At 34.4% G+C, this 14,282-nt stretch overlaps 1 protein-coding gene across 2 annotated transcripts in view; it reads right to left on the bottom strand.

Annotated features, from left to right (window-relative positions):
* Positions 1–14,282, bottom strand: part of LOC128881169 (uncharacterized) — a 90,074-nt gene that overhangs the window by 54,540 nt on the left and 21,252 nt on the right. For both annotated transcript variants that reach the window (XR_008458007.1, XM_054131954.1), the window contains exon 2: positions 11,475–11,631. Coding sequence is in view for 1 of the 2 variants with exons in the window: in XM_054131954.1 (XP_053987929.1) it covers positions 11,475–11,631 (157 nt within the window). In the remaining variant the exon portion in view is untranslated. The remainder of the gene's footprint in view (positions 1–11,474; positions 11,632–14,282) is intronic.

Genomic DNA, 14,282 nt, shown 5'->3' with positions numbered 1-14,282 from the left:
TCATTTTCTATAAAAAAAAATTAATTTTTGAAAAGTCGGGTGCCAAGGTCACAGAGCTGATTAATCTGCCATCCATCTAATAACATTATATGTGTTACTTATATAATTACATGCATATTTTGCTGCGCTGTATCTCGTACAACGGGAGTGTCACGGCGGAATGAGCGCTCGCACCGAAAGGGTTAATTATGTATGTGTACAATTGTACATAATTTATGTTTCGTTTTTATGATTCATGATTATGTTATCTTATTTGCTTTCAATCAAGGTTTGCTTAAACAAAATTATCACATCTTTTTTGTTTATTAACATATTAAATTTAATTGTAACATAAAGAATAAGCACTTAGATAATGAATAGACTGTTTGAGACTTCAAAATTACCATTCTTCAATTTGTAAAAAGTGGATCCTAAAAAACGAGAAGATTTCTAAGCCCAAAATATGTAGATAGACGAAAAATTGTTGTTGTGTTTAATTCAACTAATTCAAGATTAAACCAGATTTATTGATTTTCATATACTAAATTGTATGCTCATTGAATACCAAATATTTAAAGATGATATTTAGCGAAATCAAATGTTTGCAAAATTGTATTCATCAGATTTATAATCCGTTTTTCTTTACAATTATTCGATAATAGTATTTATTGCTGAAAAGAATCTATAAATGAGAGTAAAAACGTTGAATATTTCAATAAGGTTAATTGCTCATAATGCTACCTGATTTTCACATTTGTCTACGTTACAAAACTTTTGTTATCCCGCCTTTGGATTCTAAGATTACACCCCCCCCCCCCACCCCCCACCCCTCTTAGTGGTCATGCCGTCTACTTCGGAAAAGACTGGCCAATGTGCTATGACTTCGATTATTCACGCAATTGGAAGCTTTTGATTCGTATGTGCTCATATACACAAGAAGACGCGTTTCGAATAAGAAATCTTTGTGCTCTCTGTCTCTATTGTGGTCTCATTGATTCACTTCCGCTTGGATACGGAAGTGGAACAAAGAAACGCAGAACGCACACGAGAAAATGGAACTCAATGAAACACAATCCCTTCTTGATTGTTGGATAACGTCAACGACCGCAATGCACTGCGGTAAAAAAATTTTACGTGTGAGATTGCGAAACGTATAGACCAGAACATCCAGTATACGCATTTTACGCGCAGCTTACGAATTTTGAACCATCGATAACAATCAATTAAATCAATTAAAATCAATTAAAATCAATTAAAACATGAAATTGGCCTCTAGATCTTCTCTATTACTCCACCCATGAGAAAACGATTATTACTACGTTATGTAGCCTGTCCTACCAAACAACTTTTGTAGGAACAGATTTTTAATAACTACATCTTTCGAGATAGCCTGCTATAATCACTTACAAAAAACACCCTGTATAATACTATTTTTTACGAATATTTCTGACTCTGTACTATAATTAAAGATTTCAATGGGAGCAAAAAAAAAACAAAATACGCAGAATTAACTAAAGTAATTACATTGATAATGCAATTAAAGTGTAATATTAGATTAATTAAGAAAAATTAAGAAAAAAAACTGGTTTCTTTACACCTCAAACCTCTCCCAGCCGCGTGTAGAGCCTGAGTGAGAGGTGAATAATAATTGTTTTTGAATTCTTTCCTAATTGGGGAGACTCGGGAGTGTCACCAAAAAATACATCAAACCCGATGTCAAGCTAATTTTAAAGTGACAAGTCGATTTTTGTTGAAAAATGTCGATTTTCACCTAAAAACGTCCGCTTTTCTGCATTCAAACGTCATTTTCTCCATAAAATACCAACGTACAATTTTTTTTTACAATACCGTTCAAAAGCTGAGACTTCGAGGAAGTTTTTCCCGAGGAGTGCCTGCCAAACAACTATGTATTTAAAACCGAAAGACGAATACAGAAAAAGTCAAATTTTTTGACATTGTCACAATGTAAAGTTTGACCTAATTTTTCACTTGTTAAACCTACGTAATAAATTTTGATTTTGCATCATGGAGATGGGAAATTCAACTCTCTTTCGAATGGTATACTTAGTTTAAAGTTTACACTGTAATTTGGTGGAGTTATGGTCGTGTAAAGAGCGTGAAGTCAAAAACACAGAACAAAAATTAAAAGTGAAAATACTCGAGAATAAGGCGACACAAAGAAAATGTCTAAGAGTAATTTTTTGTTGAAAATTTGTTGTAGAATGGACACCCTGCGTATGTCCGAACTTATATATAGACACCCTGTATATTAGGAGTAATCTTTTCAAATTGAAAAAAACATTGTCATGTACTGGCACTAATCTAACTAATTATAACATAAGCTATATTCCAGTTAAATATATTGATATTTAATGTGCGTATTGTTAAATTTTGAATACAAATTTGACATCCCGGTAGGAGGTGTGGACAAGTTCTATATTAAACATTTAATGTTTTATGAGTTTCGAAATAATAGCAATGTCACTAATGGCATTAATGCAGTTTCAGTGCTTTTTGAATCTGTTCGACGGTATAAAATCTAAAATACCTTTAAAAATTTCGTAGGGATTTGTTGTTGCCTAAAATTGAAGCAAGCAGGAATTAACCACATAACTTAAAACTGTATGGTCCGTCATACAATGTTTGAAATGACTGAACAAAATGTAAAAAGAAGAAATCCAAATGTCTATCAACTTTCAATTGAATCCAAAATTCAACAGGTAATTATCTGTGGTGTATTTTTGTTCGGGTTGAGTAAAATCTTTTCTTCGATAAATTGTTGTTAGAGATGAAAAATGGATTCTATACAGTAATCCATTGCATTTCTCTTGAAATGCTCTATCAAAATGTGTATAAAAAACTATATAATTCTATTTAAAAAAGAAACAGTGTCGACCTTTATATCTTCTCTACGCATTCATCGTTAAAAAAGTTATTTACACCACGTTACATGTCCCTTGAAATCTAGTACCTCTTTTACGACACTTATTTTCTATCGCTAAAAGTAAAGACATTGTTCAGGTGACCTGTTTTAAACGTCGCACCCTGTATACTGGACATTTTGTTAGTCCATGATTATGAAAAAGGAACGTCCTTAAATTCGATAATAAAAACCTTCTAAAGAATCCTAACCCCGGGTTCACACTGCGCGAACACGAAACAAGAACATACCCTAAAAACATTCGCAAGGGTGTTCTTACTGTCGCTAACATGCCGGCGAACATCTACGATGTTCGTACTCATGTGAAACTAATGTTATTTTGTGGATTCGGGCGATCCGCATTCCCTCCATAGTTGGAAATGCTCGAAAGCAAACGACCGTTTACGACCACCCGCCGGCAGATACTCCAAAGGGATAATATGCGTGACCGTAGTTAATATTAATTCCTTAATATTCATCCAACTTTTTATGCTGTTTTTGTTGTATCTCGATGAAAATATATGCAATATATTGGCGAGATTTTTTTGATAAAAATGATATCAAACACGACGCAATTCAGACAATTTTGAGTTTCGCTTATAATAAGTAATAGATTTTGTTACAGCCTATATATATTATACATACTATTGTTCAAGAAATGTTCGTTGACCATTTTAAAACAGTATGCTTGCCTATTAATATTTTTTAAAATACCATTTTACGTCCCTTGTCAGCTCACGTCTTAAAAAAGTTTGCTATGTGAATCTGATACCCGACTTTTCAAAAATTCATTTGTTTATGGAAAATAGTAGCATTTCGTTTGTACTTGATTGAACCATTAATAGTTTCGTTTGTACCTTCATCAATTAATAAATAAAAAACAGTAAAAAAAAAATCACCCAGGATCCGACATTGAGATTTTTGAAATCTGTTTTTTCACTTCGTTTATACTTCACTAGTTTATATTTTACAGTCAATTGTTGTACGCGTAAGAAAGGAGTAAATTAATTTTCAAAATTTTTTTAATCTGTTCTTCCTCCGTGCCTGTAACTTTAATTTTGAAAACAATGCGGTCTCATTCCCTTACGTTTCCACTTCAAAATGAGTTCTTCAGAAATACCCAGAATTGATGAGTGACGAACTCTCCCCTTACGCGTATAAACAATTGCTTATAAATCATAAACTATTGAGGTACAAACGAAACGAAAAGCGATACAAACGGGTACAAACGATTCTAAAGAATAGGGAAAAAACAGATTTCAAAAATCTCAATGTCGGGTGCTTGTCATTTCTTTTATTTTTTTTATTTATCAATTGATGAAGGTACAAACGAAACTATTGATGGTACAATCAAGTACAAACGAAATGCTATTATTTTCCATAAAAAAAATGAATTTTTGAAAAGTCGGGTATCAGGTTCACATAGCTACAAAAGTTACCTAGTTTTTTCATAGGCCCTAATTATCTCCTGGCAAGAATTTTACAATCTGTTTCCTATTTTCGAAGAGACTTTCTAATCGGTTACTGGCTCACAAAATCAAGTATTAATATTATAAAAATATTGCATATTGTAAACGAAACTTAAAGTTGTCTGAATTGGATTGTGTTTGGTGCCATTTTTATCAGGAAAATCTCGCCAATATATTGCATATACTTTCATCAAGATACAACAAAAAATATACAAACTTGGATGAGTAATAAGAAAATAATGTTAACTTCGGTCACGCATATTATCCCTTTGGAGTATGTACCTACCTGCGGGTGGTCATAAAGACCAGCCCCACAGTTGGAAAGAATAGCAATGCCCAAGCTCCGAGAGTTTGAAAAGGGACAAGAACGAGGAAAAAGGCGATGTTTTTCCCGAACGTGTTCGCTGGATCCACCACCTCGTGGATCGCTGAATTTGGTTCGCGAACACAGTTTTCGCCTAACCCAGCGGGGCTACTTTTACGACTTTACGCCTAGTAGGAGGGTCATTTGTTAGCGAACTCTGCTATTTCCCATCCACACTACGACGAAAACATTCACGAACGATGTACGCGAACCAGTATTCGCGCAGTGTGGACCCGGAATAAGAGCTTCGTTAAAGAGTATGTACTTAATGGCGCGAAAGAGAACGAACACAAGATTCTTTACGAAAGAGGATACTGCCACGTTGGAGATACAGGGCAAAGCGAATGGATCCTTATGCTCATAAACACGTCAATCATCTGAGAGACAGTCGAGGTGAGGTTTCATCCTCGACGTGGTGAATAAGATACTGACTTCCTCGAAGAATGTCGACCTTCGAAAATTCACACGGTTCCTCTGATTTCCTTCTATTACTACATGGCGCCACGAAGACGCGGAAAAAATACTTTCGTCCATTTAAAATTTGAAAAAGTCTCATTTCTACGCATTTGTACAACTCGAACGGTGTAAAATAGCGATAAATTTATATTTTGGTTGTAGAGCAGCAATTCACTTGCCCATGTACTTCCCTGTAACGACTATATGTCATTTTTATAGTATACATAAATTCGAATTCCTTTTTTATTGTGGTGAACGCAATCATTAAATAAATAATAAAATAATAATTTTAAATTGATAAAAATTGGTAATAGCCAAAGAATTGTGTGATTCTTAATAACTTATTAACCAGTGTCTCGGAAACCCGAATCCAAAAGTAATTCCTCTATATCCAAGTAAAGTTGATAAATCATATTTATCAATATATATTTTTTAAATTAACAAATTGTATGATAAAAAAAATTATAACAGATATAATGATATAGAAAAGTTTCTCACGATTGCTTTGTTAGATGAATACTTATTGTGAAGAACGGTTGTTATTAATAGTTAATCGAAAACTGAATGTTACTATGTGCATTGTAAATATTCAATTAATTCGGAGATGTACATGTTTAATGCATTTTAAAGTTTCAAATTAATACGTCAATATTTTTCGAGAATGTAATATTTCCGACATGAAAAGTTGAGAATAAAATTTAAATAAGTAATCGTGAGAAATTTTTCTATATTTTAATATCTATTGAATGCACCAACTAACTATTCATTTCTGTCAATAGTTACATTAATTATTAACAATAATTGTTTAAACCGAGAACGAGAATCTAGAGACGCGGTAGCGTCTCGGCACCAAGTACATGGAAAATTATCCGTCACCGTGTATATATACCTGGCGTTGGAGCTACCACGTATCTTTTACAGGAGAGATGGCCCATTCCAACTTAACCTGACATTTCTTTCATGAATATCGCAACACGCCTGCAATATTTTCTAAATTTAAAGGCATTTTTCTAATGTAAACCGCATATAAGCTTTCGAATAAAACCAAAATCAATAAAATCGGTCTACGTACAACTGAGATATCGTAATATCATGTCATGAATCTGTCAGAAACGGTATTTTTCGAATGATTTTCCCGTCGTCAACCCTTAGCCAAAAGGAGCTAAGCAAAAGCCGAGTGTCGTTCGTCGACTCTCGGAATCATTCGGTTCGGCATGGCTCGTTGCCATCGAGCGTCGAGAGTCGAAACAGATGTCATCATTCATAACCTGCCAAGTGTCAAAAGTTTTTACACTATTGTATTATTAATTATATTTATATCAGCAAGATGTTTTCAATTTATACTTTTTATGTAGGGTTTAATAACAAATTGCAGCCAGTGTTGTAAAGTGTTGATCGATCTTGACTACAATGTAAGTTGTCAAAATCTGAATTACCAGATACCTTTATTCATACAGAAAACTGTTTTTAATATAGATCCATACCATTAAAGTGTTTTGAATTTCGACTTTTTATGCAGAGCTTATACAAATGAAGGGAATCACCGACTTGGAGGTTATTCGTTAACAAATTGCAGCAACCGTTGTAAAATGTCTATCCATTTTCATTACAAGGTAAGTTGTAAAAATCTGAATTGTCAGGTACTTTCATTCATACAGAATAGATCCATACCACTAAAGTGTTTTCGATTTAGACTTTTTATGTAGAGCTTATAAAAATGGAATCATGTTCTCATTTCATCATTAACATTAAAATTTCTTGCAGCAAAAAAAAATTGCAGGTATATATAATTATTTATAAATTGAACGAATAAGTATTTATAATTAATAAATTATATGAAATATATATATATATATTGTAACGCCCGAGATTGTCGGCGGGGTTGTTTGTCGGTTCACGGCAGGACTTGAGACGCCGAATCCGCGGACGGAGCGCCTTGCTAGGCAGCGGTTAAAAAACGCGACGGTTCAGAGGTAGGCTCGCAAGGGTGGCTACTCCAGGTTTAACCGTGCAGAGTTTGGGTGGTCAGCGTTGTCGGCTGTGCCACACTCGTACATAGGCTCTTCCTACAGAGTTCTCCTTATCGGGCCGGAGACTGCTGGTTTTGCCGAGTAGGGTAAAGAGTCAGTTTTGTCCGCTGTGCTCTTCGTGACTAGCTGGTTCACTAGCCTTGGTCTGTCTTACTCTCAGACTCCCTTGACTGCAAAAACGTTGTCCTTTTTGTAGGCGAGCACGGACCATGGAGAGTACAAGTTTTATGGTTCTTCGGCGCTACCTGACAAGACACTCTGCACCGCGTCTACCTTCGAGCGTATACGGGGTTTCCCCCCCAGGGGTGACGTCGTTACGGGTTCCGTGCAGGAGCGACGCGTTACAATGTATGTATATATATTCGCTTTTGTTATACCCTCTCCCTTTATTTTACTCTATCCAATTAAAAAAACAAATAATAATTTAGACTTCTTATGTAGAGTTTACAGGAATATCACATTTATTTTTATAAATTTAAAATAGATTCTATATAATAAATGATTTGTAAAAAGAAGTGAGATCCGATAAAAAACTTCAAAAAAGTAAAAAATTACGCCAAGTACATGAAAAAGTGGAGGACTTAAAGAGTAATCATGGAAAAATAAATGATTCTTGAATAAATTCAAGAAAGTAGAAAAAGATGTGAAATCGAAATGAGCAGCCAGTACATGAAGGTCCTTTCCAGTAAAGTGCAAGGTGTGACACTGTGTAACATAATATCAAATTCGGTGCTTTCCATCTATGCGCAGCTAAAATGCTGTGTTCAACAGTGCAGACGTTCAGACCCTAATGACAACTCATGTAAACTGACTGCTCCGCACTTTGACGGTGAAATGAAGAAGCTAAATAGTGTATCAACCACAAACTGAGACTGTTAAGACATTTGCCTAGATGTCCGTGCCTGGAAGTCAAATGCTTGGCGTGGTCAGGCTAAGCATTCTCAGATCATCAATACCCATACTTTCTCTCTAGCAGACTTTCACATAATTTGTCAATTTAAAACTTTGACAATATGAGTACATTTTCATTTTATTGTGTTTTAAAATATTTTTAAGGATACTCATTGACTCAGATACCTCTCCTCTCACAGGCTTTCAGATAATTTGTCAGTTTAAAACGCTGACAATATGAGTACATTTTCATTATTTTACATTTTAAAATAATTCTTATTCATTGAAACCTTGACCTTGCCTAGCCACGCCAAGCATTTGACTTCCAGGCCACGGACATCTAGGCAAATGTCTAAACAGTTTCAGTTTGTGGTTGATCCACTATTTAGCTTCTTCATTTCACTGCCAAAGTGCGGAGCAGTCAGTTTACATGAATTGTCATTAGGATCTGAACGTTCGCACTGTTGAACACAGCATTTTAGCTGCGCATAGATGGAAAGCACCTATTGTGTTACCCAGTGTCGCCATTGCACTGTGCTGGAAAGCACCTCCATGTACTGACAGTTCATTTCGATTTCATATACTTTTCTACTTCTTTGTAGTTTTTTTATGGGGATCTTTTATTTTTCAATGATAACTTCTTGAGTCCTCCACTTTGGTAGGGCTTCGTTGCCTATTAAAAGCTTAAAAAGATATTTAACCTTCTTCCATTTTTTACCACTTTATTGCACTTTTTATCGCAAAATTGTACTATTTCACGTATAGTCGGCCTGAATTCGATGAAATCGATGAAACCCTTTACATTTTGCAGCCGGACAGATTTCGAGTTGATCACTTTGCAAAAATGATTTTTCTTATTGTTTATAACTATTGTTATTGCAAAATTCCTATTTTTTTATGTAACTCGGCGAGAAATTTATCGATCGAGATGAAACCTTCTACATATAATGACAGCTGATTCCCATTTGCTGTTCCCATTTGGAAAAATTTTTGAATTTTTTAACTTTTAAAGCAATTGTTGGTGCACAATTGCTATGCTCTAGTGTAACTCAACAAGGAATTGACCAAACGCAATCATTCCTTTCACATTTAGTTGCACATGTATTTCTGATAATCCCATTTGCAACTATGTAGGGTGCTCCAAAAATGTTGGATGTCCTTGAATGGGGTGTTTCGGGAGGTGATTTTCATAGCGAAAATATTGTTCGAGGCTTCGTTAAGGAGATATTGATAGAAACCCCCAACCAATCAGAGCGCGAGTTTCTGTTTCTGGAATATCTCCTTAACGAATCCTCGAACCCCCGAACCACCACTTTCAAGGACCTCCAACGTCTTTGGGTCATCCTGTATATTGCTCATAACTATTGTTATTGCATGAAACCAATTGGTTATAGCTTGCCACTAAAAAGAGTGAAATAAAATAATTTTTGGAAAAAAATTATAACCGACTTCCAAAAAATATTAAAATTGCACTAAAAAGTATGGAATAATTCCTAATTCATTTATATTAAATGATATTCAATAATATATTAAATTTCTATTTCATTTATATTAAATTATGTTAAATAACCTTTTCGTAGTCGGCGCAAAATGAAAAATTACTTACATTCAAAATAACCAAACTTGATTTGACTTTCTGTCGATGAGACAAAACTTACGCCATTCAATTATTGCTATCATCATATCTAATGTAGACATCATATACATTAACATTATTCAATATCGCCACCTCCATCAAATACTATCCCAACCTACTCAGACGTTATTTTCATACAGAAAGTATATATATATGTATACTAGCAGTAACCAGTATTTCCACCTTCAAGCCCCGCGAAAAAGAATGCCCCAAACCTACTCAGGGATTTTCTGAGAAAAAAAATGTCCTGTCGCGGAAAATCATTAAGTATGGTACAGCAGGTGGTGGTTCGCGATCAGTTAGTTTAGTTAATTAGTTAGATTTTCAATCACTCCAACTCTTGCGTGTTCGCGAAGTATGTTAACTTTTTTTACTGATAAGAACGATGTTTATTTGCTCTTGTGTATTAATAAAAACGGATCAATTATCTTCAATACGTATAATTATCTTCAATAATTCATGAAAACTAAAATTACATAGTAATTTTGCCAGACTATCACAAACTGACATTTCTATGACAATCGCTTTCAAAACTCACATTACAATTTAATTAATTAAGTTAATATGAACAAAATTTACTTAATTAATATATTATATATAAATAAATGTAATGGTTCTTCCATAATAAATAATAATTATCGCAAATAATAGCCTGCTAGGGGTTATTAATTTATGTATTGTCAATATATATAAGCTTGACCATGAGTAGGTTGAAATGACAATAATCGGATGAGTGTTAAAGGAGGGTGTTAAGAAATGCCCATTTTTGGCATCATCTGGAAATGAAAAATTCATGCAGGATCTTTTAGAGTGTCTCCCAAGGAACAAAAAATGTCGGTGTCACTTTCTCGAGAAACGATGGGGAAGTTGTCAAAAATACGTTCAAAGTATGAATGTGATGATAACGGAACTTATGTATATTTTACATTTCGTCGTCTTCTTCTTCGGATATCGAACCGTCTTCGAAATGAGTATTAAGGAACTCAGCAGGCAGATGAATTGAAGCTTGAAATCGAGCAAATCCAAAGTACCATACTGTATAATCATGGCTACATGGGAACAGCAACCAACAACGCGTACTCCGACTTTGCATCCACATGAGTGTGCAAGTATAGCTTCCAGTGCGGTTTTACTTTTATCAATTAGTACATATACAAAGTATTTTAAACTATTTGAATGTCGTGAATGCAGTTTCGTTTGAAGTAAAATGGCGTTAATCGGTTCCACATCAATCTGGTATTTTTTTAAAATCAATATTGTATAATGGTACTGCGACTTGAAATTCAAAATCTTGGCTGTCATTTACATGGCCGGTGTAATAACCAGATGCTTGCTTCATTCGGTATGCTCCACATGCGTATAACCATAGATCGTTGTAAGTTAATCTGGGGAAAAACTCTAATTCTGTAACTTCCATACGTTGGAATTGTGCTCGCTTTATATTCATATTTTCCGCGTACGTAAGTTATAAGTAAATAAGTAAATATATAAGTAAATATATAAGTAAGTTCTAAGTACGTAAGTTCTGTTATCATCACATTCATACTTTGAACGTATTTTTTACAACTTTCTCATCGTTTCTCGGGAAAGTGATACGAACATTTTTTGTTCCTTGGGGGACACTAAAAGATCCTGCATGAATTTTTAAATTTCCAGGCGATGCCAAAAATGAGCATTTCTTAACACCCTCCTTTATTTAAAAATGTGATAAAGTTGTGAAAAGACTTACCACTCGGTGGCCTGATGTGAACACCTAGATTGAGGGCCTGAAGTTTCGCTACGGCTACCTTGCAGAGGACCTTCCTCTCAATTTCTGACAGTGACCTGAGTGGAGTATCCTGCAAAGTGACTCGTCGCCCAGCAGTCCCTGCCCACGTGCATTTTCCCTAAAACATAAAATTTACAAGCTCTGAAAAGTCATCTCTTAACTATGGTCTTGCAATTTAAGTTGGATTGTGGAAGGTCAGGTCGCGTTATGCTCGCAGAAGATTAATTATTATGCGACAAGTCGACGCAAATATAACTGGCACTTTACATATTGCATAACTGGCGCATTGAACTCTGTAACACCATTTGCGGACGTTAATAACCCTTTTAATACCACGTGATTTTATTTCACGTGAAGTAGGGGAGATGATGAATGGATCGAATCGAAAGAACCTGATTTTTTTCTCTTAGGAATTCGTATGCTGCCTGCAAGATGGAGAAAAGTTGTCGCTTCCAATGGTGCATATTTCGCATAATATCATTTAAAACTTAATTGTTTAAATAAATATTAACTTTGCTTGAAAAAGGTTGGAAACTTATTCCCATACAAAAAAAATATACATGTCGAATTGAGTAACCTCCTCCTTTTTCGAAATCGGTTAGTAAAAGAAATGTCTATGGTTTATTTTCTTCCTGCCTGCATCAAAGGAAGACGAAAAAGGGTACACACTTCTTCTATCGCAATTAATTCCTTAGCCTATAACATCGTCTAAACGCAGAGATGGGCAAAACCCTAGGCTTCGAATAAACCTGATGTTTGCCGATGTGTTTGTCTCGTTTCCTTCTTTGTAAAATGTTCAAAAGAGGAAACAAGACAAACATATCGGCAAACTTCAGATTTATTCGAAACCTAGGGTTTTGCCCATCACTGTCTAGAAGACGTAGTACGGAATACTTCGAACCAAAAACTGGTACCACGTATTCAGAGACATACGGTGGGTGTAGAGAGTATTCGTACACCGATCAATTTCCAAAAAAACTATGTAAAATTGTAATTTATTAACTTATTTTTTATAAACAATGACATTCTACATATTCTCGGATATCGCTGAAATCGATTGATTACAAAAAGAAATAGCTATTTATGTAAGTTGCGAAATTAACAAGAAAAAAACAATTAATCGATAGAAATATTGAAGCAATAAGTATTCGCACAACTGTTTCATTTTTAAAACTTCATTAACAAAAAAAAAAGATTTACATTAATTTATAAATATATAATACTTCCTTCGTGGAATTTTCTTTTGATTTTATAATTATGTATTGTAATTTTTTTAAGCATTAAATTAACTAAATTATTAGATATTCGAAGAGGGATCTTCTGCAATTCCTCTATTAGAGCCATTTTTAAAAGTACTTTACTGGAAATTTGATGTTTTTTAATTCGTACGGACCAATAAACTAATGTGTTTACGTTACAAACTTTACTGTAAATGGTTCGTCATAAGAATCGTACAAATATTTATTGCTTCTATACTTTTACCTACTTTTCGCATTTTTTTTGTTAATTTCACAAATTATATTAACTAGTAAATGTTGTTTGGACTATGTCTATCTTAGAGAGTTCCGAGAATATGTAAAATATCATTGATTATAAAAAAAGTAGTTAAGGAACTACAATTTCACACAAAAGTTTTTTGGGAAATTGATCGGTGTACGAATACATTCTACACCCACTGTATGATTCTTCTTATGCCAAAAACAAGAACCACGTCTTACACACATATTTTTGGAACTTTCTCCATAAAGGAAATAAATAGGTTACTTTTTGGAAGTTTATCCATAAAGAAAATAAACGGAAACAGTTTTTGCAAAACGGTTAAAATATTGTGGACTTTGTGACGGTTTAAGCGTGGACAGCCAGGGAAAGCTGTATTCGACACGCTCGGTGCACAATTTCCACGGACGATTGTTTAGTTAAAGAAACTCGGGCGCCAGTGGCAAGTCCACGCATCCGTACTGTAGAGGAGAGCGAGACTCAGGGGAGGTCGAAAAGGTAAAATAAAACTTTAATCTGCGCACGTTTCAAAAGGCTTTTATTAGTCGAACGTTACTCGCGGGGGGAATTCCGCGGTACACACACCGCAAAGGAAAAATTTCCTATACAAAATTGCAGTGAGAACGAAATTGCGTCGCGACTTATTCTAAGGGGGCCTCCCGTACAAAAACTCCGCCCTAGAATCCAAAATATAAAGAGATAAAAAAACTAGATTACGCCGCAAATTAACGGTTTTGCATATAAGCGTTTTTACTAAATTTTTAAACCATTTTAAAAAAAAAAGCGTATTAACCATAATACCTCTTAGGTGATTTGGAAAACTATTGATAAAATTACAATTATTATGTCATATATAATTGTTATTATATGTATATACATACCAAGTACAAGAAAATGTGGAGGACTCAAGGAGTCATCATTGAAAAATAGAAGATCCCCATAAAAAAACTACAAGAAAGTAAAAAAAGATGTGAAATCGAAATGAGCTGCCAGATGATTTGCTTAGATTTCCGCGGCCTGGAAGTCAAATGCTTGCCGTGGCCAAGCAAGGCATTCTTAGATCATCAATACCCATACTTTCTCACTCACACTTTCAGGTAATTTGTCAATTTAAAACTGACAATATTATGAATACACTTTCATTGTATTGGGTTTTAAAATATTTCTAAGGTCATTCATCGACGCCAATACCTTTACTCTCGCAAGCTTTCAGATCATTTGTCAGTTTAAAACTCTGACAATATGAATACACTTTCATTATTTTGCGTTTTA

Source organism: Hylaeus volcanicus, chromosome 1 (assembly GCF_026283585.1).
Source record: "Hylaeus volcanicus isolate JK05 chromosome 1, UHH_iyHylVolc1.0_haploid, whole genome shotgun sequence".
Classification (NCBI taxonomy): domain Eukaryota; kingdom Metazoa; phylum Arthropoda; class Insecta; order Hymenoptera; family Colletidae; genus Hylaeus; species Hylaeus volcanicus.
The sequence above is the reverse complement of the archived record's forward strand: the minus strand, read 5'-3'. Positions and strand labels throughout refer to the sequence as shown.